The 26,222-nt window shown below is 40.6% G+C and overlaps 1 protein-coding gene across 2 annotated transcripts; it reads left to right on the forward strand.

The window, feature by feature from the left end:
* Positions 1–285: 285 nt before the first annotated feature.
* On the forward strand, positions 286–25,331 carry sptbn4a (spectrin, beta, non-erythrocytic 4a). Of its 2 annotated transcripts, none has more exons than XM_042430186.1 (20): positions 286–940; positions 1,152–1,306; positions 11,945–12,208; positions 13,509–13,742; positions 13,939–14,028; positions 14,121–14,399; positions 14,489–14,619; positions 14,764–14,968; positions 16,209–16,454; positions 16,594–16,728; positions 17,034–17,275; positions 18,673–18,811; positions 18,952–19,036; positions 19,355–19,566; positions 19,932–21,289; positions 21,448–21,508; positions 21,611–21,879; positions 22,645–22,815; positions 22,994–23,036; positions 25,001–25,331. In XM_042430186.1, the coding sequence occupies exons 2-20, from the start codon at positions 1,184–1,186 to the stop codon at positions 25,298–25,300; spliced, it is 4,587 nt and encodes a 1,528-aa protein (XP_042286120.1). In that variant the 5' UTR covers positions 286–940; positions 1,152–1,183; the 3' UTR covers positions 25,301–25,331. The 2 variants fall into 2 exon arrangements, with proteins under 2 accessions (XP_042286120.1, XP_042286119.1); XM_042430185.1 differs by lacking the exon at positions 286–940 and having other exon boundaries at positions 950–1,306; positions 19,932–20,636; positions 20,673–21,289.
* Positions 25,332–26,222: the final 891 nt, after the last annotated feature.

The raw sequence follows: 26,222 nt of genomic DNA on the forward strand, positions 1-26,222 counted from the left end.
CCCCCACCAACACCATCTTTTCCCTCTTTTGACTTGCTCTCCCCTTCTTTATTTTATTTTATTTTTTTTGCTCTGGCGCTCCCCCTTTCTCCACTTCCTCTCCTTGTCTCCTTCTCCCCCTCTCCTCTTGCTGTCTCCCCCCCTCTCTCCCCTCCTTCTCTCTCTCTCTCTCTCTCTCTCGCCCTCTCTCTCTGCTCCGGCACTGCAGTGCTGATGGTGATTGCACACACACTCACTCACACACATAAACACGCACACACACTCACGCACGCACGCACGCACACACACACACACACACACACACACACACACACACAGGAGCGTAGCTGAGAGGCAAGGACTGCAGCAGCATGCACCAACCGCGGCTGAGCTGTTCGGGGACACGAGGAAGGGGAAGTGAGGAGAGAATCTAGTGTGCTATCTCACACCAGCCTGCGTGTGCATCTTTGCAGCGGTGGGAACGATGCATTTCCAGAGCGGATAGCTTATGTTATCCGGCCTCCTCTGCACTGCCTCTGCATCCCATTCACCCTGCTCCTCCCACTCCAACTCTTCCTCCTCCTCCTGTCTACAGCATCATTAGACAGGACTACAGATTGACCGGGACTGGCGTGTGGTGGATGGTCAAGTTTGCCCCGGCTGAAAGATTCTTCCGAGGCTATGCTACACCTACACCTTGGATGGCTGGATTGTAATCGACATTCGGAGCTTGAAGATAACCCACAACCGGCTAGGAATCTTGGATGTGTGTGTCATTCTTTACCAGTGTTGTCATTGGCGCATTTCCTCTATTTCGCTGGTTGTTTTTGCCTTCTCTGAGACTGGCTAGCAGGCACTGCAGCATCAGGACCGCAAGACCTATGAAGTAGTAGGGCATGAGGACCCAGGGGCGACCCAAAGGAAGGGCTTGAGTGCTTCCATTGCTACCACTGCTGCTGAGGTGCTTATCTTGATTTTTTTTTTTTCCTCCAGAAAAGGGTGTCTGGTGGGGGTTGGGGTGGGTGGTGACAGCACAGGTACCCAGGCCCCTGCAGAGCAGAGCGGGTGGCTCTTGCGTGGAGGAGGCAGGCAGGACGTCCTGTGGGAAAGGGGGGAAGAAGGGCTGGCTCGAGCGTTGGGCTCCTGATGGTGGCTATTTTTGTCTCCCCTAGCTGAGTGATTGGGACAGCGGGTGGAAGAGAAGATGCTGATGGCCCGAGACACGGCGCGGGATGAGGCTCAAAAGCTACACAGGAAGTGGCTGAAGCACCAGGCCTTTATGGCAGAACTGGCCCGCAATAAAGAATGGCTCGCCAAGATAGAACAGGTGAGTGGAGGTGACCAGGGCACGATGATGATGGAGAGAGGGAGGGAGGGAGGGAGGGGTGGATGGGGAGGTCAGATAGGCAGAGCAGGTGAGTCGTGGGGGGGGGTGAGGGTACCATGTTAAAGAGAGCACATGACTGAGAAACAGTGTTTGATGGTGGGTGTGGTGGCAGTAAGGATGGAATAGGTGAAAGTAGGAGAGATGTCATCACTCAGCTTTCATTTCCTCACTTGGCGTGGGGACATCCTGAATTACATTCTCAAGGTTATGATTGCTGAGGTGGCGGTGTTGTTTTCAGGTTCACAGGTGTCGTGTTCCTGTGCTTCTTTGGTCTTTTTTTTTTTTACAGAGAGGTTAGGCCATCTGAATTTCATCATTCAGTCATGGAGGTTACAGTGAATTATATAGAGGACATGTAAACCTTTGCAGCAGTGAAGGCCAAAGCATACAGAGATTTTGCTTTCATTTTCATGTATAGTTACAAATGGTGTAAGTACACACAGCTGATATAAGGTCAATTTACATCATGAAATCATTCTCAGGTTCTTTTTTTTTTTTTTTTTTTTTTTTTTTTTTGCCCTGTGTTCCCATCATGCTTTGCTACCCTGACAGAGCAAACAGCCCATCTCACACACAGAATGTTCTCCATGCCCTCTGCCTCAGTGAAGCTCAGGTGGGCTCTTGAGATGTAAATTAGTCAATGAGGCTCCATCTCTGTTAATGGCACATTGCATTCGGTGTTTTTAAGTCACAAACGTTTCAATGCTCTCATTCAGAAACGTGATTCTCATCTTAGTTACAGTTCAAGCTGCAGATGAGGAACATGTAGAGAATACAGGATGGAAATGCATTTAGTGCTTAGCAGAGTGAATTTTGTGTAAACCTTAATTTTTGCTTGTAACATAGAAATGTACTCCATGTAACAGAAGAGCATAATCTTGGTACGTACTGTAAATGTGTAATGATATATTTGATTTAGATTAATGACATCTTGGGGGGGAAAAAAACTGTTATATGGTTAAACAGGAAGTGCTCTTTTACATCGAGCCCCCAAGCATCATCTCAACATTAGCAAAATGTCAGACAGAAACCTTTTTTTGTAGCTGCAATCCCTTAATTCCTCCATTTTTATAAATATTTGAATCATTATTTTCTCATTAGGAAATAAAGGCAGGTTAATGAGCAGATTACTCATTTCCTTCTAAGTATTTCGGTGTCTAAAAGCTGCATCAGGGCAAAATCTCTCAGTGCATTATGAGTTATTGTGTAAAGTGTGTTCTGTCAGCACTGTTTCTGATTGTTAAATACTTAATTGTGATTAGATACAAATTAGTGGCTTTTATCAATCCTCTCTCTGTATTAGTATGGCAAAATGTGTGACTAAAATACATCAGTAGCTCCTAGACACATTTTTTAAAATGTATATCTGAATAATTGAATTGCAGTGTTGGTGAAGTTTATCAGACTTCATTCTTGACCTTGCTAAAATGTATTTACATCTCTGATAGTATCTTGAAAGGTTTTGATGTCATTTTTGATGCGTTTTAATTATTAATTTTGTATTGAATGCATCAAGAAATTCATTAGACTGTATAGATTTTTACACATTATTTTTTTTGTAGTATATTGTATTAAATATTCATGAGATAGCAGTGTAACTAATTATAACCATGGCCCTTGAAGACAAGCCCTACTACTGTACATTACCTAATGAGGAAATCCTCATTAGCCATCTTGGTTGTCCATGTGTGAAATGCATTTTAAGGTTTATCATGCTACAGTCTAGACCCTCCCAGTGAGCCAGCAGACACTTCAATTTAGCTCATTCAAAGGACTGCAAATGCAAAAGAGCGAAAATATGACTTCTGATAGGTCTATGTTGCATAGCAATCAATGTCTGCAGATGGGTTTGTGCTTTTAGTAGCTGATGCTTTAGTTATTTTTTCGTTCTGGTAAACAGTTTTTTTATAAGTTGCCAGGTTTAGTCACTGAAGCAGTGCAGCCATACTCATTTGTGTTCTCAACAGTGTTGCATCCTATGGCTGAGTAGTGCAGAATATTATGTTTGTTCAGTAATCGCCAGTTAAACAGTAAACTACAGTCTTTGGTGGGAACACCTGAGATATGTTATTTTTTACAAATGAACAAAACACTTTGAATCACTCTGAGTTCATAATCAAATGTTGCAGCATATGGCTTTTTTGTTGGGGGTGATTTAATGATGTCAAACAGATACAGGTTTGGGGTACATTATAAGTGCATTATTGTTGAATTCATTTCAAATTAAAATGAATGCCAATTTGTTTGACGGTCAGTATAAAAGTTCAAAATAGAAGTTACCAGACACTGGATGACAGATATAACTTAAATTCCAGTATCTCACCAAAAAAATCTAATGCTTGACTCATTACCTGGACTGAATTCTGTATATTTTCCATTTTGGCTGGTATAATGTTTCATTTGTTGTTGTGAAGTGATTACTTTATGGTTTAAGCTGTGGTACTTTATCCCCTTACTGGTCCAATCCAAATTGTCACAAATACTGAAAGGTTTGTGCGTCTCAGTTCATTAATGGTGTTTATTTCGTTTGATGTTGAGAGATAAGAAAAAAAGGGTTGTGATAATATCAGAAAATGATGTGACCTGACAGCTAAGAAAAAAATTTTAAAAAGAGAGAATCAGATGGTAGAGTTCAAGTGTTCATATATTAAAAGCAAACTTGGAGGCCTGTTGTCAACATCTGATCATATCCATGTATTATATTCTCTAACACTGGTAATAAAAGGGTTTGGATGGATCATCATGAGTCATTCAACTGGAATTGGACACAAATAGAGAAACGCAACATGTTTTATTGGAGAATACTTGGTGCAGATGAATGAGTGTCTGCTCAGCACACACGATTTTATGACCACAGTTAACTGAGATATACACGATATAATATATGTGACGAGGTATATTTAAAATCCTTTCATCACCTTTAATACTTCTTTATAAAATCAAATCAACAATTATATTCAGTATTATTGTCATTTCATTTGACAGCTACACTGTAGGTGCTGCAGTAAACAGAAAATTGATTTTTTTTTTTTAAAGACAAATAATGTGTTATTACCTGTCCAGGATGCTCAGTAGTGATGTAGTAACTAAGACCTGTCTGGACATGTACTGAGACCTAGCAGTGCAGTGTATGTGTTGGATAGTTTATAGTGGAGATACAGACAGGAAGCATGGGTTGGTCCATGCAACAAAGGTCCTGGACCAGAACTGAGCCATTGACGTTGCAGTTATATGGTATTCATCTTCAGGCCATCAGGACATATTGTAACCCATAAACAGCTCACAATAGAAGTCAACAGTAACATTTTGATACAGGTGTCTTGAATTTAAAAGAACACAGTTAATGTTCTGCCTATCGTGTGAATCTGCTCAGAGAGATATGGAGAGGCCTTCTACCTAGAATGACATCTCAGCTTGAAATGAAAACGGACCGAAACAGGATACCGCTTTACTTCTGAATCATCAGCATATTTGTATAACCTTTCATGCCAAATACCAGAGAAATAAAGCGAAAGGATTGACACTGAGCGCAGAAGATGGCTGCTCCATGGATGTTGTCTCTCCCGTGCTGCTGACTGGCACGATTTCCTAAAGTTCCTTGTCTACATAGCCCCCGTGCAGACCGTTACGGAGACCCTCATGTCTCCATAGCCCTGCTAACATCACTTAATCTACCCCCACCGCTCTCTCTTGTCGTTACCTGAGAGACAGAGAGAAAAGATGACACTGCGTCCTGCCGTGATCAGAGAACTCCGCGTCCTTTTGGAAGGGTTCCCGCCTCGGCCCCTTACCTCTGTTCTCTCTCAGTACTTACTCAGCACATGAAGCCACACACTGCTCCAGGCTGGCTTGTGTATGTGCAAGATCTCCGGGTGCTTCTCTGTTACAGTGAGAGGACTCACAGCTGACCTTGTGCCAAGCCTTAGTATGGGCTCAGGGGTCAATGCCTTGTAAACATATAAACAAATTGAGCTGGAGCTAATAGATCTGTGACTGACTAATGGACCTGCATCACTTATATATTTAAAAATGGAAAATATGTCCATTGGTCAACTGTGTCCTACTAGGGGCTGGTAATATCTATTTTTAGAGAAAGAACAATGATGCTATTAGTTTATATTTGATATCCACACACACTGAATATCCAAAATATTATGGACAGACTCAATGGTTCAATAACCTTTTAACTCATCTGTTATTCTTCATCTTTATTTCCTCCATTATATGTTATTGCTAGATCTTTAGTAAAGGAAATGACAACATTTTATAGTTGTTTTGCTGTGACTTTGTACCGCAGACACTGTGATGTTCAAGGCAAATTTTCCACTGGGACAATAAAGTCTATCTTATCTTATCTTAAGGGATAATGGGTTTTACCTGGATTCACTTCAGTACATACATTCAGCATATTTGTCTGTATGTATGTGCAGCTGACGTTATTCTATATCTTTCTGATTGTTAACACATTCCATAAAAGACCAATGCGTTAGTCTGTCTGTCAGTAGTCCTTTTTGACATGTCCCAGTAGGAAAAACGCAGGTATAAATAAAATATGAATGAAAAAAATTCCATGTGGCTGCTTCAGTTTCAGGGTCCTGGTATTGCACATCCTGGCTCACTGTTACACTGTTATGGTTTACTGGGACACTTGAATGGAACGGAGCCATCTTTAATGTTACTAGTAACACCTGTGCTTTTACCGCTATGAAAAGACAAAAGACCTGCTGTGAAAAAGGTCTGTACTTTATGACTTCATCACCCTGTCTGTGGCACTCCAAGCCTCTTAGTTACTACTGAATACACATATCTTTAAAATGGGTCACAAATATACAATATATACTTATATCATAGCAAACATAACTCAAAACTGGGGTAAATTGTTATTTTGTATTTGTTGGGGACTATTTTCAGTGGTGTATTAATACAGTTTTGGTGCTCTAGTGTGTATTTCCAGCAGCTGGACACAAATAATGACAGTGGCTGTGTTCATGTTAATGAAGTAACATGTAACACAGTGCAATGATGTGACTATTTGATATGTTTTTAATCATTTTTGAGGTCAAGATAAGATAAGAAAAGATATACTTTATTGTCCCCTAAGGACAATAGTAGAATTAGTAGATTCTGTACCAGCCCCTCTCTTATTTTATTCTTTCCCCCTCTCTCAAAAACTCAAAAATATGTTTCACGTATTGTAAGTTCAGTTGGATGTTTGAGCTTCACTGTGCAGAATGATGTGTGTGCAGAGTTTGACACTAGATGACTGTTTTCACATTCATCTGCTGAAGAGGAAAGTTTCTCTGAGCTCACCTGAAATCTGAGTTAAAGGCGGGTACCTACAAGGAGGATTTTTGACATCACAACTAGTTTGGAGTCAATCCTGGTCCAGTATGGAACTTATATAAGTGTGATGTGGAAACTTGAAGCCTCTAGTGCACGTAGACTGAGAATGGATTTTACGGTGAAGTAGGAAACATCTTGTGTCCAACAGTTTAACTTTGAAATCAAGAACATTTGTATATTCACAGATTCTGGAATTTTCAATGAGGAAGGAGTCATGTCAAGGATTTTAACGTGGTAATTGAGCTTTTCATTGTGCAAAAAGCGTATTAGACACAAATCACTATTGAAAGAAGGGTATTTTTTTATACCTTAAACATGTCTGGAGGGGATCTTTAAGTTCTTATTGACGATTGATGAAAGACAATTTCACACACGCAACTAACGATGGCACAGAGCAATAAGATATATGAGGCTGTGATTGCACAGGCAATATTTGTTGATAGGATCAATTCATTGCTAGTTTTGGTCTTTTCATGGGATTTGTTGATGATAAGATACAGTAAGCATAAAATGTTGTCTGAACTATTTTCATTTATTTCAGACCAGGTGTTATATTTTATAATGTCAGACAGAAATTCCAACACTTAGGGTGCAGAGAGCAGGTATGGCTTGAGAAGATCGTTTACTGTAGCCACATGTCAGGAAGGAGTTTCATGGACTTTTGAGAAAATAATTCCCACTATTTAAATTTTGTGCCATCCAGTATGCAACCTCAAGATCTTCTGTGCCACAAATTAACAAAGAATTCACGTGTGATTTCAGGGCAATATGGTTCCTCTTTAGGGAGTAGCAGTGCTGAAACATAAGTATTGGTTTAAATGATCTAAACGTGATCAGCTATAGCAAAGGCTCATGCTCACTGTGACATTGTACGTGTTACTCTCTATCAGATGTTGTTAAATGTGTTGGGATCAATACTGTACATGCTGTTCCAGTATGAGGAGTAGATTATATCCTGTTAATAACGAGGTCCCAGAATGCTGCATCATGCTCATTCAGTACACTCACCAGCCCTTTGCATTGTTTAATAGCCAACATTGCCACAATCCTTAATTAGGTCAATTCTACTAGAGGATTTTGTAATCATGCTGGCCAGCTATGACAATATTAGTTTCTTGGAATTGTGGAGTTCGGATATACCTGAGCCTTCTAGCTCTTATGTGTCCATGTGGCTGTTGTGTGTGAGATTTGATTGTCCTTGGTTGTGTAATGAACCACTATCATAGCTGAACAGTTTCCAAAGCTGCTGTACATTAGTTATTTCAGTTACTTGTGTCATGATGTTACAAACCTGGTTAGTGAACTGAAATAATGGAGAGAAGATACTTCGTCTTCACCTTCATCTTTTTCCTCCATCTAGTGACTTGCTTTTAATTAGGGAGAGATCTGTTACACATATACATATATATACATACATATATACAGTATATATAGTATATAATTGGGCTGTCAATCGATTAAAAAAAATAATTAATTGCACAATTTGCTATGATTAATTGCAATCAATCGCTTTTTTCTTCTTAATATTGAAGCTTGTAACAATGGATATTAAAATGTAAAATCATGAAATTAATGTAGAATCAACACCAAGGAAGTAAATAACAGTGTTTGACACTGTTGTTTAATAGCATCTTTTTTACTTTGAACACAGATTCTCTCCTATGAACTACAGATTTCCAATTAAACCATCAAGGCCATTGACTGTCAGCTTGAAAGTCATATTTCTTATATGCACTAACAGAAATAATAACAAAACTCAGGCCTTTAAAGTGCCAGTCAATTCCAAAACCATCAAGGCCATTAAAATGAGATATCAGCTTAGAAGGCAGTAATTTCTCATATGCACTAGTATAAATGATGATTAATAACAGTAAATGTGTTCAGTGTTCTAGTGCCAGTTGAAGGTCCATAATAGTCCATGCAAATATGAAAAAAGAACAAGGAAAGATTGTGATTCACACATAGAAGCCACAGACACACCCTTCCCCACAAGCTATCATGACGTAGTTGGTACAATGGATGCATTAGGTCCTCTAGTTTCATATGATACCTTCACTATAGTCTCTGAAAGACAGTAATGTGTTAATCACCTTCATTTTTTTAACACGTTAAATATTTCAAATTAATTTAAAAATTAATTTTGACAGCGCTAATATATACATATACATATACAGCACTATTACTGTGGTAACTCCATACAATGTTTTTTTACACTTGATTTTTAAAATTACTTTGAAATTAGCATTTCTATGCATTTCTTTAGTAAGCATCATCTTGTCTTCGGGCCCTAAAAAAACAATGACTTTTCAATGTTTTAGCTCTGTCATAGTTGTTCAATAAAAAGTGTGCCAGTAATACAAATAAAAACTCTCGTGAACAGCAGTGATTCATTTATTAACAGTCTCTTTGTATCATTGGTGTAAATCAGTGCCATAAAGATAAACACAGGTTTGATGCAGTATAGATTAATTTACTCATTCACCCATACACATACACCCTCCAATCCACTACAGCACATAATGTTGTATTACATGTACCTTATTTTAGCTTGCTAGCATTTTAGCTGGGATTTGGTGTTTGTGTTGCATTCAGTTTTCCTGATCCTTTTGAAAATATTATTATATTATTAATATTATTTTTTTTTTCTACCTGCATTTCTGAGTTTTTTGTTTATTATACTTTTGACTCAATTTGCTCCAGATGAATAAATTGCCATAACCTAAATCAGAATAAAATGTCCATTTATCTATTTGTTACACAAGTTTTCATAATGCTTATCTTAGTCATATAACAGAAACGAAAGAAATGTCCATGCTGCTATTTTAGAGACCTAAAAAAGACCCATCTGGGTCAGAATTCATTAAAAAATCATTAGAAATATGACAAACAACAACATTTGATTAAAACAACTGCTTTAATGGATGATGCATCAGTATTACATACTGCCTGTTATGCCTGCTCAGTAAATGGTATATAAATGGTATAAATCAATATGAGCAGTGATGAGATTCATTCATATTTAGCATATGGCTTTTAGAAATAGTAGAATCAATGAATTCATATATTAATTCAAAACATATTACTATGAAAATACAGTATTTTTTATTTATAAGTATTTTTAGTGTAAGTCCCAGCTGAAAAATTGTTTGTATGAAGAAGGAAAAATCCAGAATTGTAAATAATAAGTTGATAGTTTGCTGGTTTGACACTATAATGGTAGTAGGCCTACATTACATTAGATAGTAGTGTTAGTGTTGCATTGTGGGTTGGGCTGAATGCACAAAATGGCATCAAAGAAGGAAGCTGACATATAGTTTATAGCATTACACATCTCTGATTAGGCAAATCTGAATTTGGATGTCTGCTCTGGGTTAGGATGTTGTCTGTTTTATTTGGACTCACCATATATTAGTGTTATACAGAGTATGGCAGAAGTTGCATAGTGTTACTTTTATGCATACACTAGGTGTGAATACATTCTTGTTTTTGCCAATAGTATAAAAACAAGTCCATAATCCCACCCACATTTTCACTATGCTGCATCAGCATTACAAGAAAGCCTGCAGAATTTGGCAACACAATGCTGCCATAATAGCATGATTCATACATGGTAGCCATTAAAATATCGCACCATGTCAGCCATGACTGCCTCGAAAATTCACTTCACAGATGCCCTTTGGATCCTACTGTGCCAAGGCTGTAGCACAGCCCAGCACACCCGCAGCCTGATTCCTGTTCCATAAACCTTTGATTCTTTCTCCTTTTTGCTTCCCTTCTTCCTTTACTCCTCTCCTCTCTCCACCCCCTCTCTGATTTCTTCTCCCTCTGCCTCTCTCTGTGTGTCAGTAAAGCCAAGAGAGAGAGAGAGAGAGAGAGAGAGAGAGAGAGACCTGCTTTCTGCTGGCTCTGCATTATGAGAGGGAGAGCGAGGCTGAGGGAAGATAGGAGCGAGAGAGAGAGAGATGTGAGAGAGTGAGTGCTAGCAGCAGTTAAGCAGAGAGCCTGTGCCAAGAGGAGGAATGCAGCACTGCATTATGAAAGCCATAGGATATAGGTCCAGCTCTCTGGGAAAGATAAAGGAGAGAAGCAGGATTTAGAAGATAAAATCCATCATGTGCATGGTTATTATTACAATACAAGCTTAAGTAAATAATGAATATATCACCCAATTGCATATATAACAGAAGAATGTGGTGCATAAATGAAATTTAAAGAAAGATCTTCAACATAATCACAGGATTTCTACATTTTAATCACGAAGGTCTACACTATAAATGAGCCTTTGTGAGCCAGATGCACAAATATCCAAAAGCTGGTTATGGAAGGAAAACACCTCCTGCTACCTTAAATCAAGGTATGGGAAGAGACTGGTAATAATCTATTTCAGGGAAGCGAAAAAAGCCTCATTGACACAAAGGAAAATGCCACAAGCTTTGATCTCTCCGCATCTCCTCATCCAGATCACGTCATGAACAAAGCCCGAGATTTAGGGGAGGGAAGAAGAGCAGAAGAGTAGAGGCGCAGGACAGAACAGGGGTTTATTAGACTTACCGTGCATGATTTTTAGGTCAGCCGGAGGCCAAACTTTGCTCCATACACCTGCCTCTTTGCAAGCGGGGGGCTCCTGCCTTGGCATGGAGCTGTGTTGTCCCGAGCTATTTTGGGGACGAAACTGAATTTAGCCTCTCACTATGTAATGTTATTCTGATCTGAAATAATGGAATATATACAGCACAGGATCCACACATTCATGATACTTAGAATAGCATGACGTGTTTAGGTGTGCAGGATTTTCTTCAATCATCAATTCCCTTTGTTAAAGACAATTGATAAAAGGTTACAGTTATCTTTCCGATTATCTTGGAAAAGAAAAGAAATTCATGATTAATAGATTTAGATTTAGAAATAGGTTTTTTGTGTGCTTGAAATCTAAAATGGTGGACAGTTCTGTGCAGCATTTGTGCACTTCACAGATTTCTGGTACCGAGCGAGGCAACAATCATCTCAGCCCACAAGAACCATCCCTTGAAGCAAAAGCTGACATTAACGGAGTGTACGAGTGAGAAGCAAAAAGTCACTCAGCCAAGAAATGACAGTCCAACATATAATGTAATTTTTAAATAGGACAGGGCTAACACTTGTAAAAATTGATGTTATGATTTTTATAAGTCTGAACTGTCCTTTGCAGTGTGTCACCACTCAGTTTAACAACTGGTCTCCATTTTCTTTCTCCAGGAGGGCCAGGAGCTGATCCAGGAGAAGCCGGAGCTGCGTCCAGTCGTGCAGCAGAAGCTAGAGGAGATCAGAGAGTGCTGGTCCGACCTGGAGAGCACAACCAAGGCAAAGGCCCGCCAGCTCTTTGAAAACAACAAGCCCGAGCCGGCCATGAAGAGCTACTCGGACCTCGACAACCAGCTCTCCCACTTGGAGCAGCAGCCCCCCCAGCTGGAACAGGCTCACCATCTGCCCACCTTCAATGAGCAGCTCCAGAAATTCCAGGCAAGTCTTAACTGAACTGTGACGTGTACATTTTACATTTTTGAATACTGGAAAAATTGCACAGCCCGCTCACGCAGCAGGCCAATACACTGAAGCATTGTGATACTCATATTACATATGATTTTTTATCTTTGAATTTTTATCCTTTATGTTTCTTTTTCTGATTCTTATTTTTACTACTATACAAATTATTATTCATTATTGTACACTACCATTTTAGCACAACGTCAAGAAGATGCCACCCTGCATTTTACCACACATAATGTATTAGCATGTGACAAATAAAACATTTGAATCCTGAACCTTAAACCTCAGCGGAAACAGGTTTTTGGGAGATTTTGCAATTTAGAAATATTGAATGGTTAAGAACAAACCCACGTTTAAATAATAATAAAAAATTATTTCCTTTTTCTTAATGTCTAACATTCATATTTTTGTAGCTAACAGGCTAACCTAAGTATTCATTGCTAAGTACGATTTCTCTGAATATGGAGTCAGCAAGCTAGCATTTTTAGTCGCTATTATTCTTTTTTTATCTTTTACTACTACAGTATAAAAATATACCATTACAAATAAAAGTTATGTATCAAGACAATACTTAAGTTAAAGTACATAAGCAAAATGTACTTATAGAATCATTATTGAAATGTCACCATTCAAAGTGTTATAAATATATTATTGGAATATTATTTCTGAACCTGTAGGCAGCATTTTATTGCTGTCAAGGTGGAGCTAACTTTAACAACTTTACTGTTGGGTAGTTTAATCAATAACTGTATTATACTTTATGAATTGATCATGTGTTTTATCATTGTCTTAACCTGAAAAGAAACCATAGCTGTGAAATAAAAGTAGTGGTGTAATAGTACAATATTTCTCTCTGAAATGTGTAAAATATTACTTGGTAGTTGGTTCTTTGACTCCACCCTTGGACATTTAACTCAACCAACAGGATTATTTCTACCTCCACAGCACCTTTTCTCATAAGAACTGTTTGTAAAACCAAAACTCTCTAATCTGCTTTGATATAGCTAATGCTTTTGACAGACTGTATACTTCAGCTCATTGTTGTTTATGTAATTTTCCTCATCTGTGACGTGTGTCCACAGAGGCCGCTGTTGTGGCATGTTCTTAAACACGAGGTTCAGTGGCATTAAAAAATGCACCATATGCTTTTTTCTTTCTTAGAGTCAGGCAGTCCATTACATAACCCTGAAATGTTCCAAGAAGAAAACAGCTGATGTGCCGTGTTTGTCCATCCCTCATATGGCTGTAACATGACCTTACCCTTCCGGTGCAGGCTATGGAGTCCCAGATAGGGGACTTTTACAAGGATGTGGGAGAACTGGGAAGCTTGCAGGGGGTCTGTCTACCCCAGCGAGGGCTGATGGCAGGTGACAAGGAAGGCGGCGAGCAGTCAGGCGTGGTAGAGACCCGCATCGTCCGCCTCATTGAGCCCCTGAAGGAGAGACGCCGCATCCTGCTGGCTTCCAAAGAGATGCACCAAGTCGCCCAGGACCTGGAGGATGAGATAGTGAGTGGGCACTTCTTTTCTCTGAGCTCCCCGTCCTTTCATTTCATACATCTCCTCTTCCATATGCACTCTTTCTTAATTCCCCTTGTGCATCAGTCAGTTAGAATATTAAAGTAAATGGTACATTTACAGTATATAAGGAATCTAAATTCAACGTGCATTTGTAATGTGTTACCTGACTGTGGTTACTTGATAGCTGTGGATTCAGGAGAGGCTTCCCTTGGCCTCCTGTAAGGATTATGGGAATAACCTCCAGAGTGTACAGCAGCATGTAAAAAAGAACCAGGTAAGTGACAAAGATGATGTTTAGCCATGATCAGCTGAAATGTGACCCTAACCCCGCTCAGTCTGGGAACTTACCTCTGATTGGTCCCTCAGACACTTCAGAGGGAGCTAACAGGGCGGCGGGCACGTGTTGAGGAGGTTCTGGACCGGGCGGGGATAATTGCTTCGCTGCGCACTCCTGAGGTAGAGTTTGTGCGTGAAGGGGCGGGGCATGTGCGCCAGCTGTGGGAGGTGTTGCAGCTGGAGACGGAAAGGAGGTCTGTGATGCTGGACGCCACAATGCAGGCTCAGCAGTACTACTGTGAGGCGGCTAAAGTGGAGTCCTGGCTGTCTGGTCAGAAGCTCCATCTGGTCAGTGAAGAAAAAGGCACGGTACGGACAGCCATGACATTCAGACAGGTATTTGTTGGCATGAATATTGAGTGAACATGTGACTCTGACACTACTCTGATCATTTTTAGGATGAGGCAAGCACCCTTCAGCTGCTGAAGGCCCACCTGGCCCTGGAACAAACAGTGGAAACATATGCAGAGACAGTAGGCATGCTATCCCAGCAGTGCCAGCGCCTGCTGGAACTGGGACACCCAGAAAGGTGTGGCACGACTCACACATGAACCCACAAAGCAACACATGGCCCAAGAAAGGACATGTTTTATTTTTGCATATTTTACTACCGTACAGGATAATATGTCTTGTTGGTTGCTGTAGCATTTTGCTTTTTCTGCATTTTTGACAGTGAGCAGATCACCAAGCAGCAGTCCCACATAGACCGGCTGTATGTGTCTCTGAAGGACATGGTGGAGCACAGGAAGACCAAGCTAGAGCAGCAGTACTGGCTCTATCAGCTCAACAAGGAGGTGGAGGAGCTGGAGAAGTGGATCACTGAGCGTGAGGCGGTGGCCAGTTCCACTGATTTGGGCCAAGACCTCGAGGACGTTACGGTCAGTGTTCAAGGAACGCACAGTTTTAGTTGCTACACTACGCTAAACTGCAGGAGATATTAAACTTTCCCAGTCATTTATAACTGAACACCATGACCCATGATCATATTACTATATGACATTTTTCACGTCAGAACAATCAAATACAACTGAATTTTTAATTGAATAATTCAAACAAATAAATTAACCCTCATTTTAACATCAGACTTAAAAGGTTTTTCATTTGAGACAAAAAAAAGCTTTTCCACTTAATTAGAGGCCAGTTGAGTGAAAACATATTAATAGTCTCAACATGTCATCACATAGTTGTTCCTGTTCACCAGCTATGTTTCTTTCAGTAGTGCATGTCTAAATGAATTAACATACAGCAATTATTTTAACACTGCAGACTTATGAATCAACTACATGGTAAGACTGTACTAACATCTATAATTTACCTTAAAGATCTCCACAGACATCAGTTTTATGTATAGACTGAGCAAAGTTTGTGCTCTGAGAAGTGTTTTCCCCTTTTATAAATTGAGAGGAAACAAAGCATCTTTAAAATATTTAATTTAGTCTTTAGCCTTATCTCATGACCACAACCTAAGATAACAAATGGGTTAATATTCAATTTTCTGCCTCATTCTTAACTAATGATTTGATTTAAATGTTGTCTGACCAAACATTTTCTAATGATCACAGTATGACTGTCATATGCCACATACCAAAAATGCAAGAGGATAAAGTAAGTAGGCTCATATGTAATGTTACCATTGTGACCATCATTTGCTATTTTAAGGTAATGAGAGAAGTTGCGATCACACAATATATTTTATAGGCCCAACTCTATAGTTAATTGGCAATGGCTGGTATTGACTCCTGTACACCAAATATGACCTATATGTTTTATTTTATATTTGTCTGAGGTCAGGCATAACAGTAAGTGCTTATAGTGTTTTAAAAAATAGAGACAATATGATAGATGGACTCCATTCACAAAACATAAAGAATATTTAAAATTATCGTACCTGCTGGTGTTTTATACAAAATAACCCCAGCATGAATTGCATGCATTATAGTCTTCACAAAAAATAGTGTAATCAACATCTCTCTGACAGTGTTTCAAAAATAGTTTGTATTATGAGCTTCACAAAGGTATTATTTATTGGAGTGTTGTTGTATTAGACTGCATTATTTTCTACAGGTCTTCATGTTATCGTGTACAGTCCTAGTAGAGCTTTTTGGTTGTGTGCTCCAGGTGCTTCAGGAGAGGTTCACTAAGTTTGCCTCAGAAACCAACAGCATTGGCCAGCAGCGGATGGAGCAGGTGAACAAAATGGTGAATGAGATGATCGACTGCGGCCACTCTGACGCAGCCACCATCGCTGAGTGGAAGGACGGACTGAACGAGTCCTGGGCCGACCTCCTGGAGCTGATGGAGACCCGCAGGCAGATGCTGGCAGCGTCACACCAGCTGCACAAGTTCTTCACCGACTGCAAAGAGGTGCAATCAAAACTAATATCAGTCTGTGATTCAGTTGTACCGTGCTCTTCACTGCCTTTTCAAAGGTAGACAGTCTGGCCATGACATGCGGCTGCTATTTTTAAAGCGCTCGTGATGACGACGCTGTCCTGTGTTGTAGGTCTTGGCTCAGATCGCAGGGAAGATGAAGCAGCTGCCAGAGGTGAGGGCGTGCCAAGCCAACATCACCAATCCAGCCACCCTGCAGAGACTCATGCACTCCTTTGAGCATGCCCTTCAACTGCTAGTCTCACAGGCAAGTGATATGACTTCTTTTCAAACACACGGTCACACAGTGTACTTGCTGTTCATGAGCACAAGGATGAGTGGATATAAATTTTAACTTGTTTTTGATTAAAAAAAAAAACTGTCATTGGCCACATCCATTAAGTAACCCTACCCCTAGTCCATATGCATATATTCAGGTAAAGGCTTGTTTGGGTGTTTGAAAAAAGCATTTTCTGAGCAAAGAAGCAGTACCAGTATATATCAGCCAGCCAAATATATATATATGGCCATTAGTTGTTAAGAAACTAACTCCTTTCACCCTGTTTGGTGCAGGTAAGGCAGCTGCAGGAGAACGCTGCCCAGCTGAGGACCATCTATGCTGGTGAGAAGGCTGAGGCCATTATGGTCAAAGAGCAGGAGGTGATGGAGGCGTGGAAGGAGCTACTGAGCTCTTGTGAGGCCAGCCGCGTCCAGGTCACTTCAGTAACCGATAAGGTTCAGTTCTTTTCAGTGGTGCGTGAAAACCTGATGTGGATGGAAGGCATCATGGGCCAGATTGGATGGGATGAGCCCAGGTAAGACATCTGCACCCTGTTTATTCTTTTGTGTTGACATGTGCATCAAATGTGTTCAGTATGTGGTCCAGTTTTAGAACTCGTAGTTTGTGGTTCAGTGTTCAATTAAACTGAAAGTCTCTGTGGTCTGGTGCAGTCCCTGCGGACTGAAGTTCATTACTGTGTAGTGTTGAATTAGGCTGCTGTGCCACCTTGACCTAATTCCACATGACATCTGTTATTCAATTTTTAATATGATGTAATTGGAGGTTATAAATTTTACACTGTAATCACTGCCATTATTTGTCATTTTTCCAACGAGTTCCGCTATGCAGTAAGCACGCAGCACTTCCACATTTGGCTTGAAATCTTCTAGCAGCTGTCGATATATCAACATATGTATGAACATACAGCACTGTGAGGCTGGTAAAGATGGCAGAACATATATACACCATCTGTGCAGAGCTGCATTTAACGATTACTTACATTGTCGGTTAGTCTGAGGATTATTTTTTTTACTGATGAATTGTTTTGCCTATAAATATCAGGAACAAGTGAAAATGCCTATCCCAATTTCCCTGAGTCCATGGGGATGTTTTCAAATTGCTTGTTTTGATCTAACAGCCCAAAGATATTTGATTTGCAATGATATGAAACAGAGAAAAGCAGCAAATGCTTACATTCATGAAGCTGCAACAGCTAAATGTTTGTCTTTTTTGCTGATAAAATCAGATGTTAAATTATTAATTGAATATCATTTCCATTAATTTTCTTGTTATAAGCCATCACAGTGGTCATACTATGTACATGTTACATATCATGTAACTGCAATGTCCCAGGCTTAAATCCGGCCTTTGTTGCATGTCATTCTCCTTCACCCCACATTCCATCTCTCTACTGCACACTATCAGAGATAAAATTGACATGCTCAAAAATAAGCTTTAAAAAAACAAGACTATGAGTCTGTAGTCTGTAGTCGCAGCTCTGTGAGGTTGTAATGCTCATTGTAAAGAACCAAACTGTTAAATAGATAAATAAATAAAGCATAAGTCCAAATTCTATCTTTGATCTCTAGCAGTTGGGGTGAAGTAAATATAATAATTGGCCAGAGGGTGGTGTAAACTGGTTCTGCTGGTGGCAATAGATGAACAGTCAAGGGATTAGTCATTGTCATCCTCTGGGCACCTTGGATATCTGTACCAAATTTCAATCCATGCAATAGTTTCAATCAAAAATGTGCACCGACTGATGCCACATCACTAATGTGGCTAGAAAATTGTGACGAACAATTAATTACTAATCGTCTAGTCTGCATACAACACGTAAACCGGTATACTTGTAAATCATACAGCTAACATGTTAGACTCTGGAGGTATATGCTTAATCTAATTTGAATAATCTGATCTATCCTTCCTCAGAGATTTGACAGCTCTGGAGGTGATGATGAAACAACATCAGGAGCTGAAAGCCAAAATAGATGGCCGCAGCAAGACCCTTCAGCAGTGTGCAGATCTCGGCAAGATCCTGATAGCTGCAGGCAACCCTGCATCAGAGGAGGTTAGGTTGACACATGGTCAAACACATATGAATTATTATCACATATGCCACAAGACAGTCGATAAAACCCATGCAGTTACTTCATTAAGATGTAGCAATATGTTGTTGTGGCCATGACTTCAATCTGTCTGTCACCACAGATAAAAGAGAAGTTGGACAGCCTTCTGGCTAAGCAGAGGGATCTTGTTGAGAAATGGGACAAACACCAGGAGAAGTTACAGCGCAGTGAGTAACTAACTAGATAACTACACCAGAGCAGAAACAGCTCTTAATTACAACACAGTGTTAAATGTCAAATGGGCTCAAACTATAAATGTTTTTTCCCCTTTGTCCTGTAATGTGCTTTTAATGTATTATGAATCATGTATGAATCTTATTGCTCCTCTTGTGTGAGCTAGGTAATGATAAGATGAACATCTAAGTTATGATCTTACACATTAAACATATGCTACATGCAAGCATTTAAACAACAGATTCCCACTAGAGCATACGTTAAAATGTGGTGTGATTGTAAGCCGGCTGTTGGTCTTTTGTCACCTCCAGAACAGGAAAAGTTCCAGTTTGCCCAGGAGACAGTAAAGGCGGAAGCCTGGCTGAAGGCCAAGGAGCCGCTGATCACCTCCAGGGAGCCAGAAGGAGGAGAGGCCCAGGCCCAAACTGATGAGGTTGAGCAGCTCATCCTTCGCCACGAGGCCTTCCGCAAGGCTGCTGTAACCTGGAAAGAACGCTTCAGCTCCCTCCGCCAGCTTTCCGCAGTAAGCTTGACTGTAGATAAATGTTTAATCAGTTTGGTGGAGTCACAATTTAATGCTGCTACAGGAAAAAAATGTGACCTTGGGATGTTGTGTTTGCTTAGCAGGCATGGGCGCATGCCATGAGTTTGCATCATTATGGGCTTAAATCTGTCTCATGACATTTACTGCATGTGGTGCAGCCTCACTCACTGCACCCCATTTGCCTTTCATGTTACATTGTTTAGCTGTCAATAAAACAGTCTGCTCTGAGCAAATATTCCTGATAATTTGTTATACCTACATTGTATTGGATCCATCCTGCTTTTGGTTTCTGGTTTTAATTGAGTTTATGTGCTTCTATTAGTTATTTAAATTCTATCTTTTAGGCTGAGAAGAAAAAAGAGGAGGAGAAAAAGACCCCACTCTCCAGCCGAAGGATGTTCCCGTTATCTTGTCTGACTCCCGTTCCCTCAACCAGTGCTACCTCATCTTTCTTGAGGCAGACGGTACACGCGCATATGGAATCCAAACCCTTACAGACCAGTCTGGATCTGGGTGCTACCCCTGCAACCCAGAGATTGTCCTCATCACTCGCCAGCTACAACCCAGTCATAAATGGATCAGGCTACCAGGGACTGGAGCAGCAGTGCAGTGGAAAGTTGGTGAGCTCCTCGTACTTTGGGATGAACCATCAGGTGGCCGGAGGTGGAAATGACTCCGGGTTTTCAGCGCTGACCTCCCACAGTGGTGGAGGAGACACTTCTACTTACCTTGGGATAAACCATCAAACTGCTGGCAGTGCAGAGAGCTCCGGGTACTTTGGACTGACTACTGGGTGTGTGGGTGGCTCTGGCCACTCAGTGCAAAACCATCTAGCCAGTGGCAGTGTAGGAAGTTCAGGTAACCTAGCTCAGCAGCAAAGCAGTGGAGGTATGGGAAGCCCAAGTTTCCTGCCCCAGCAGAATATGGGAAGTTCTGGATATTTGGCACAACCACAAAATGTGGGAAGTTCTGGATACTTGGGACACCCGCCTAATTTGGGGAGTTCAGGATATTTGGCACAACAGCCTAATATGGGGAGTTCTGGGTATTTGGCACAACAGCCTAATATGGGGAGTTCTGGGTATTTGGCACAACAGCCTAATATGGGGAGTTCTGGATACCTAGCACAGAATTATCAGGGCAGTGGAGGAATGGGTAGCTCAGGATTTCTGGCACAAAATCATTACAGTAGTGGAAGTCTGGGCAGTTCTGGTTACTTGGCGCAGAGTGGTGGCATCATGGACCCAAAAATGGCATATGCATGGCAGCACCTGAAAGCTGACTTCATGCAGCCCAGGATCAACCACATCCACAAGGCTGTAAACCCCCTCCTAGAAGCCAGCAGAGTGCAACGAGAACAGTTTGGGGACATCCCAATGGCAGATATGGTGGGGCCAGAGTCGGGGCTGGACCTCCTTCACGGCCGTCTCCAGAGGGATCCCCGTGGCAGCCGCTCAGACCCCCAGATGGACCATCTGAGGCGGGAGAGGGAGTACAAGCTGGGTAGACAGACCTCCAGCGAACAGGAGATCCAAGCCAGGCTGAATGAGCTGCCGCTGATAGTGCGACAGGAGCGCTACCGGAGACGCCTGGAGAGGCAGTCGTCCAGTGAACAGGAGGGGAATGGCAAGCAGAGGCTGCAGAGACAGGACTCCAGTGACCTGGAGGGCTCTGTTAAGGAGGGCTCTGACAAACGCTCAGGGTATGTGAATGAGTCGTCATGAAAATTCAAATGATCTTTGCAAAATTTGGCCGTACATTTTGCCTAGTCAGCACTGTCCGGCGTGATCCTAATGATTTTTAAGGTCGCATAATGAATGTGTTTGTTGTTTGGGTGACTCATTTCTGTTGTCACTGCAGGGAGAAGAGATCTACCATGGCAGAGATTGTAGAGCAGGTCCAGGAGCGAGAGGCAGCACATGTGAGTTAGCTTACATACAGTACATCACAATGGTGTTGTGTATAAGTTCATCTTTCATTATCTCTTTAAAAAAATGTATGTCTTTCTTTTTTGCCTTCTCAGGCACGAGGAGAGCCTTATCGGCCTCCTAGCAGCCTCTCAGCACCTGTAACTCGTTTTGATGGACGTCCTCGTGCCCGAGACCGCCCCAAACCGAGGAGGAGGCCCCGTCCAAAAGAGCCTGAGGAGACACGGCGTTCTCGCTCCGCCCCAGCTACTGGTGCCCCAACAACACCCCAGCCACCTTCACACACTGCCCAAAATGAAGGCTTTCTCTACCGCAAAAAGGCCACCAGTTCTGACCTTGAAGCTCAGCAGAGAAGCCCCAACAGGTACAGCTACCACTGACAGATCATACAACAGATATACTGTAGCTTACAATTGATAGTTTGCTGACCCCTTCATGTTGAAGTGGTGAGCATGGGGCTGCAGCTGTAGTTTGAAGGGTGGTATCTTTTATTTTAAGCCTTACCAAAACCAAAAACACAAGAGTAAAAGTGTAAGGAATGGATTAAACAGTGTCTTTGTCTGCTCTGACATAAGCTGCAATAGTTAGTGTGTCTGGCAACCCTTTTACAAGACTTTAAACCAGTCAGCTGGGAAACATTAAAAAGATAACAGTAAAAGGAGATAGCATTTTCAACCAACTCATGGTTGCATAGCTTAATTAGTCACCAGCTAGAAATGATTAGACTGCTTTTGTCTACCTCTGCCTGTTGTTTAAAAAAATGATGAATATTTCAAGTGGTAAATTTGCCACCATTATTACTGAAAGCTGCATATATGCCATGTGAGAAAGGCTTGACAGGATTAACAACAGTATTTAAACTGGGCAGGGCTTAGCCAATGGTCAGTCAAATCAAATCAAAATATATTCTTTGGTGCTTCATTATACCTCGTAATAACTGTCATAAAATTGTTATTTTAAGATATCTGAAATGAGAATTCCTTTGTTATGTTGTTAGGTTTTGTGTCCATTGTTAATACATGAATTGTATTGATAGAAGCAAAAAAATATATAATATGAGAAAAAGTGAAATCCAAGGTTTTTACAGAAATGTATCTTAATCTGCTTAATGTGTCATTTTGAACTTCAGCAAGTCCTGGGTGAACGTATATTGTGTGCTGAAAGAGGGAATGCTGACCTTCTATAAGGATGCTAGGAACCACACCGCAACATACAATGGAGAGTCTCCTGTTGACCTTAGTAACTGCTCATTTGATCCTTCAATGGGATACAAGAAGAAGAAAAATGTCTTCATTCTTCAGTAAGAACCATTTAATGTGGCAAATTTTAAAGGAAGAAATTGTGATTCTGAATCTTGATTTTACATTTCTCCACATGAAACAAATGTGCATGTTAGATTATTTATAATACATATGGTTAGAAAAGTCATTGCAGTGCACGAGAAACTGACGATCCCTGTTGTTGTTTTTCTGAAACAGAATAAATGACGGAAACAACTTCGTGTTCCATGCAAAAGATGAGGTAAGAACATTTATATTTAAGTCATGTTTGGAGACTATGGGATGGCAGACAAAGGACATAATCCACTTTTCTTTAGACTTTCTAAGCTTCACATAAGAGGTTCATGAGAGACTATACCTCTCAGAGAAAATGAGAGGTGGCTATACACATTAAAGAATATACTACTGCACTACCATATACTTTAATTTAGGTTTGCCTCAGGTACATGTTTAAATGTTAATGTCTGGTAATATTATTTTTTCATGTCGACACATCCCATGAAAAGACCATAACCAAAGATGAATTGATGCCACTAACAAGTATTGTGTGTGTATCCAGGGGCGGATTTAGTGATTTGGGGGCCCTAAGTAAAGTCAGTCATGGGGCCTCCTTCATGCCTTATTTTCACCCTTTCTGCATTCAAAAATCTGCTTAGGTAAAAGTATTATTCACACAATGTACTTTCATTTAATTAACATCTGTTCAAGGTGGATCATCATATTTTATTTGTTGATCATATGTTTTGTGTGTAGAATCTTAATCTGTAAAGTCACTAGAAACAAGCTGTCAGATAAACATAGTAGAATGAAAAGTACAGTGTTTCCCTCTGAAATAGAGGGAACTGAATTCCTCCTAGTAGAAGTGGAGTAGAAGCATACAGTTGCATAAAATGGAAATATCAAAGTAAAGTACATGTACCTCATAACTGTAAGCGTAATACTTAAGTAAATGTAGTGGGTTATTTTCACCGTACGGTGTTAATGTTAATGCATCTGTAATAATAATACAAGTAACATGTAACATAATATAATACAAGTAAAACTTTAAATGCAGGACTTTGACTTGTAATGGAGTATTTCTATATTGCAGTATTGTGACTTTAAGGATCTGAATACTTCTTCCATTACTGGGTGCAGGACGTTGCTGCACATTGTCTTCCTCTCTCCATCTGACCTGAAAGCAGTTTTCTTTTCTTATAGGCTATTAGTTGCCTCTCCCTCTTCCTTGAATGCAGTTTTTTCTTATATTATCATCATTCTCTTTGTCTGTTTTCATGAGGGTTTGGGGGGGAAGAGGGTCAGTGCTCCCATCATCTAACAAATGAGTCGATGTGACAGGAAAACGTTAGTGACTCTTGTCCTACTAGTTGTTTCAGGGGGAGAAACAGAAAATCTTATTCCTTTGTGCCATAGAGCTGCATTGTTTCCCAACTGGTATAACTGACTGTTACACTGGATGACACGTTCCTTCATTATGATGGGCACTGTATTTTATTTTTAATCCTACATGCACTGTCCTGCTGTAGATACTCACTAGACCAACAAATGTGTATTAATCCGCAGCTGAAAGTAGTCCCTAACGAATGTAATATTAACCGCTGCTTGAGTAACTTTTGCTAAAAACTACAGTGCCCAGCTGATGCGGGAAATTACTGAGCCTTTTTTTGAAAATTACATTTTTTTTTTAAATTTATGACCCATTTTTAAAGATTTACATCTTCAGTAGGAACCAGTGGGCAGGGAGAGGCAGATAAACACATTGTTGGTTTTGGTCTTTTCCTGGGATTTAGTGACAGTAACTGAAATTGAATAGAATATTCAACCTTATCCTTTGAAGAATAATAATGAATATAATGTAATAATCAAACAAGAACCTGACACTATAATGAAATACACAGAAAAGATTTTGCTCAGTTATCACACATTCAGATTGTGTGTCATTTATCAAACGTTTTGATCATCTAAATGAGTAAATAAATGTCAGACATTGCATCACTTAGCCTATTTTTTATGTCCTCTCTTTTTGTATTCCTCCATCTGCTTACTCAAGCTGCACTGTCTCGATTGAAAGCCCCTCTCTGTTGCAGGCTCAAATTTTTATTTATAATGATGGTGTAAATCCCAAAATACAACATGAAAATCATGCAAACCCCAAAATGTAACATGCATGCTTACATGGTGTCTGTGTCATGCTTATTTGTGTAGGAGGATCTGAAGGCCTGGACTTCAAACATAACCATCTGTATATCTGAGCATGAGGCCATGGCCAAGTGGGACAAGCCAGGCACCTCGTCCATGGACCCCGACCGCTCGGAGAGGAAGGAGAAGTCGGAGGGCGATGCGGACGCCAGGTCAGAGAGATCTGAGCTCGTCGAAGGGGAGGAAAGGTCTGAGAAGGAGAGGTCAGAGAAAGGGGACGGCTCTGAGAAGCTAGACACGTCAGAAATTGCTGACAAGATTGAGGGCGGGGCGGGGGGCTCCAGCACGTCTGGAAAGAGCAAATGAGGAGCCCCTTTATGTTTTACTCACTGACAAAAGGTGTAGGAGGCGGTGGGTGGGTGGGAGGGAGGGATGGATGGATGGATGGAGAGCATGTGCAGCTAGGTTTGCAGATCCTCAGTCACAGAGCTGAAACACACTGAGGCCACGGTCCTTGGACTGACTATTGTAACTGTGACAGACTAATCTCTCAGCCCCTCCCCTTCACCCAGGCAATACATCAGTGCTTGCGTTGTGCCACCTGCTGGTAGAGAAGGAGGTTGGCCGAGACAGACAGACAGACTCCAACAAGTGGTCCCAGGAATTAGTCACTGTCACGTCCCATCGTTGATCGTTTAATCTCTTGGATTCACAGCATCTTTCTGTATGTAGTATCTTTGACTGATAATGTAATGCTCTGTCTATCTAGACAAACCTGAGAAGTGGTGAATGAAATGTTTCACAATATTAAAAAAAATGTTTTTTGAAGCAATATACTTTTTTATTTCTTCTCTTTGTTAGAGAGAGAAAAAGGGAAAAGGAAACAAGAAATAGTTGCAAATGTGAATTCTATGATTTGTCACATCCACATAAGCTTACTTCAGGCAGTTTTGCACCTTAGACACTTGACACATCTGTATACTAATCATAACGACATTTAATCCCATCACATGGCTAGCTTTGAATCATGTTAATATAAAGGAATGCTGGTGTTACCCACCTGACTTCATTGGTGTCAGCGAATACACATTTCTACAGGTTCTTTTCAGTTGTTATTATTATTTATTTGTCCACAATGATCCATGTCAAGAAAAGAGCTCTCCATCAAATTCTAATCCATTAAACCAAGGTGTGTTCAAAGTGGCAATGCTCAAAGTAACACTAAGCCTATGTGACACAATGCCTTTGTATACATGACAAAAATCAGAACATTGCATGAAATAGTCTA

This window comes from Thunnus maccoyii, chromosome 13 (assembly GCF_910596095.1).
Source record: "Thunnus maccoyii chromosome 13, fThuMac1.1, whole genome shotgun sequence".
NCBI classification, from domain to species: domain Eukaryota; kingdom Metazoa; phylum Chordata; class Actinopteri; order Scombriformes; family Scombridae; genus Thunnus; species Thunnus maccoyii.

Bases quoted from the DNA above. Each gene is read 5' to 3' on its own strand.
- sptbn4a (XM_042430186.1), top strand. From the start codon at position 1,184: ATGCTGATGGCCCGAGACACGGCGCGGGATGAGGCTCAAAAGCTACAC. The intron at 14,400-14,488 runs GTACGGACAGCC...GATCATTTTTAG, and splicing joins TCAGTGAAGAAAAAGGCACG to GATGAGGCAAGCACCCTTCA. The intron at 16,455-16,593 runs GTGCAATCAAAA...CCTGTGTTGTAG, and splicing joins TCTTCACCGACTGCAAAGAG to GTCTTGGCTCAGATCGCAGG.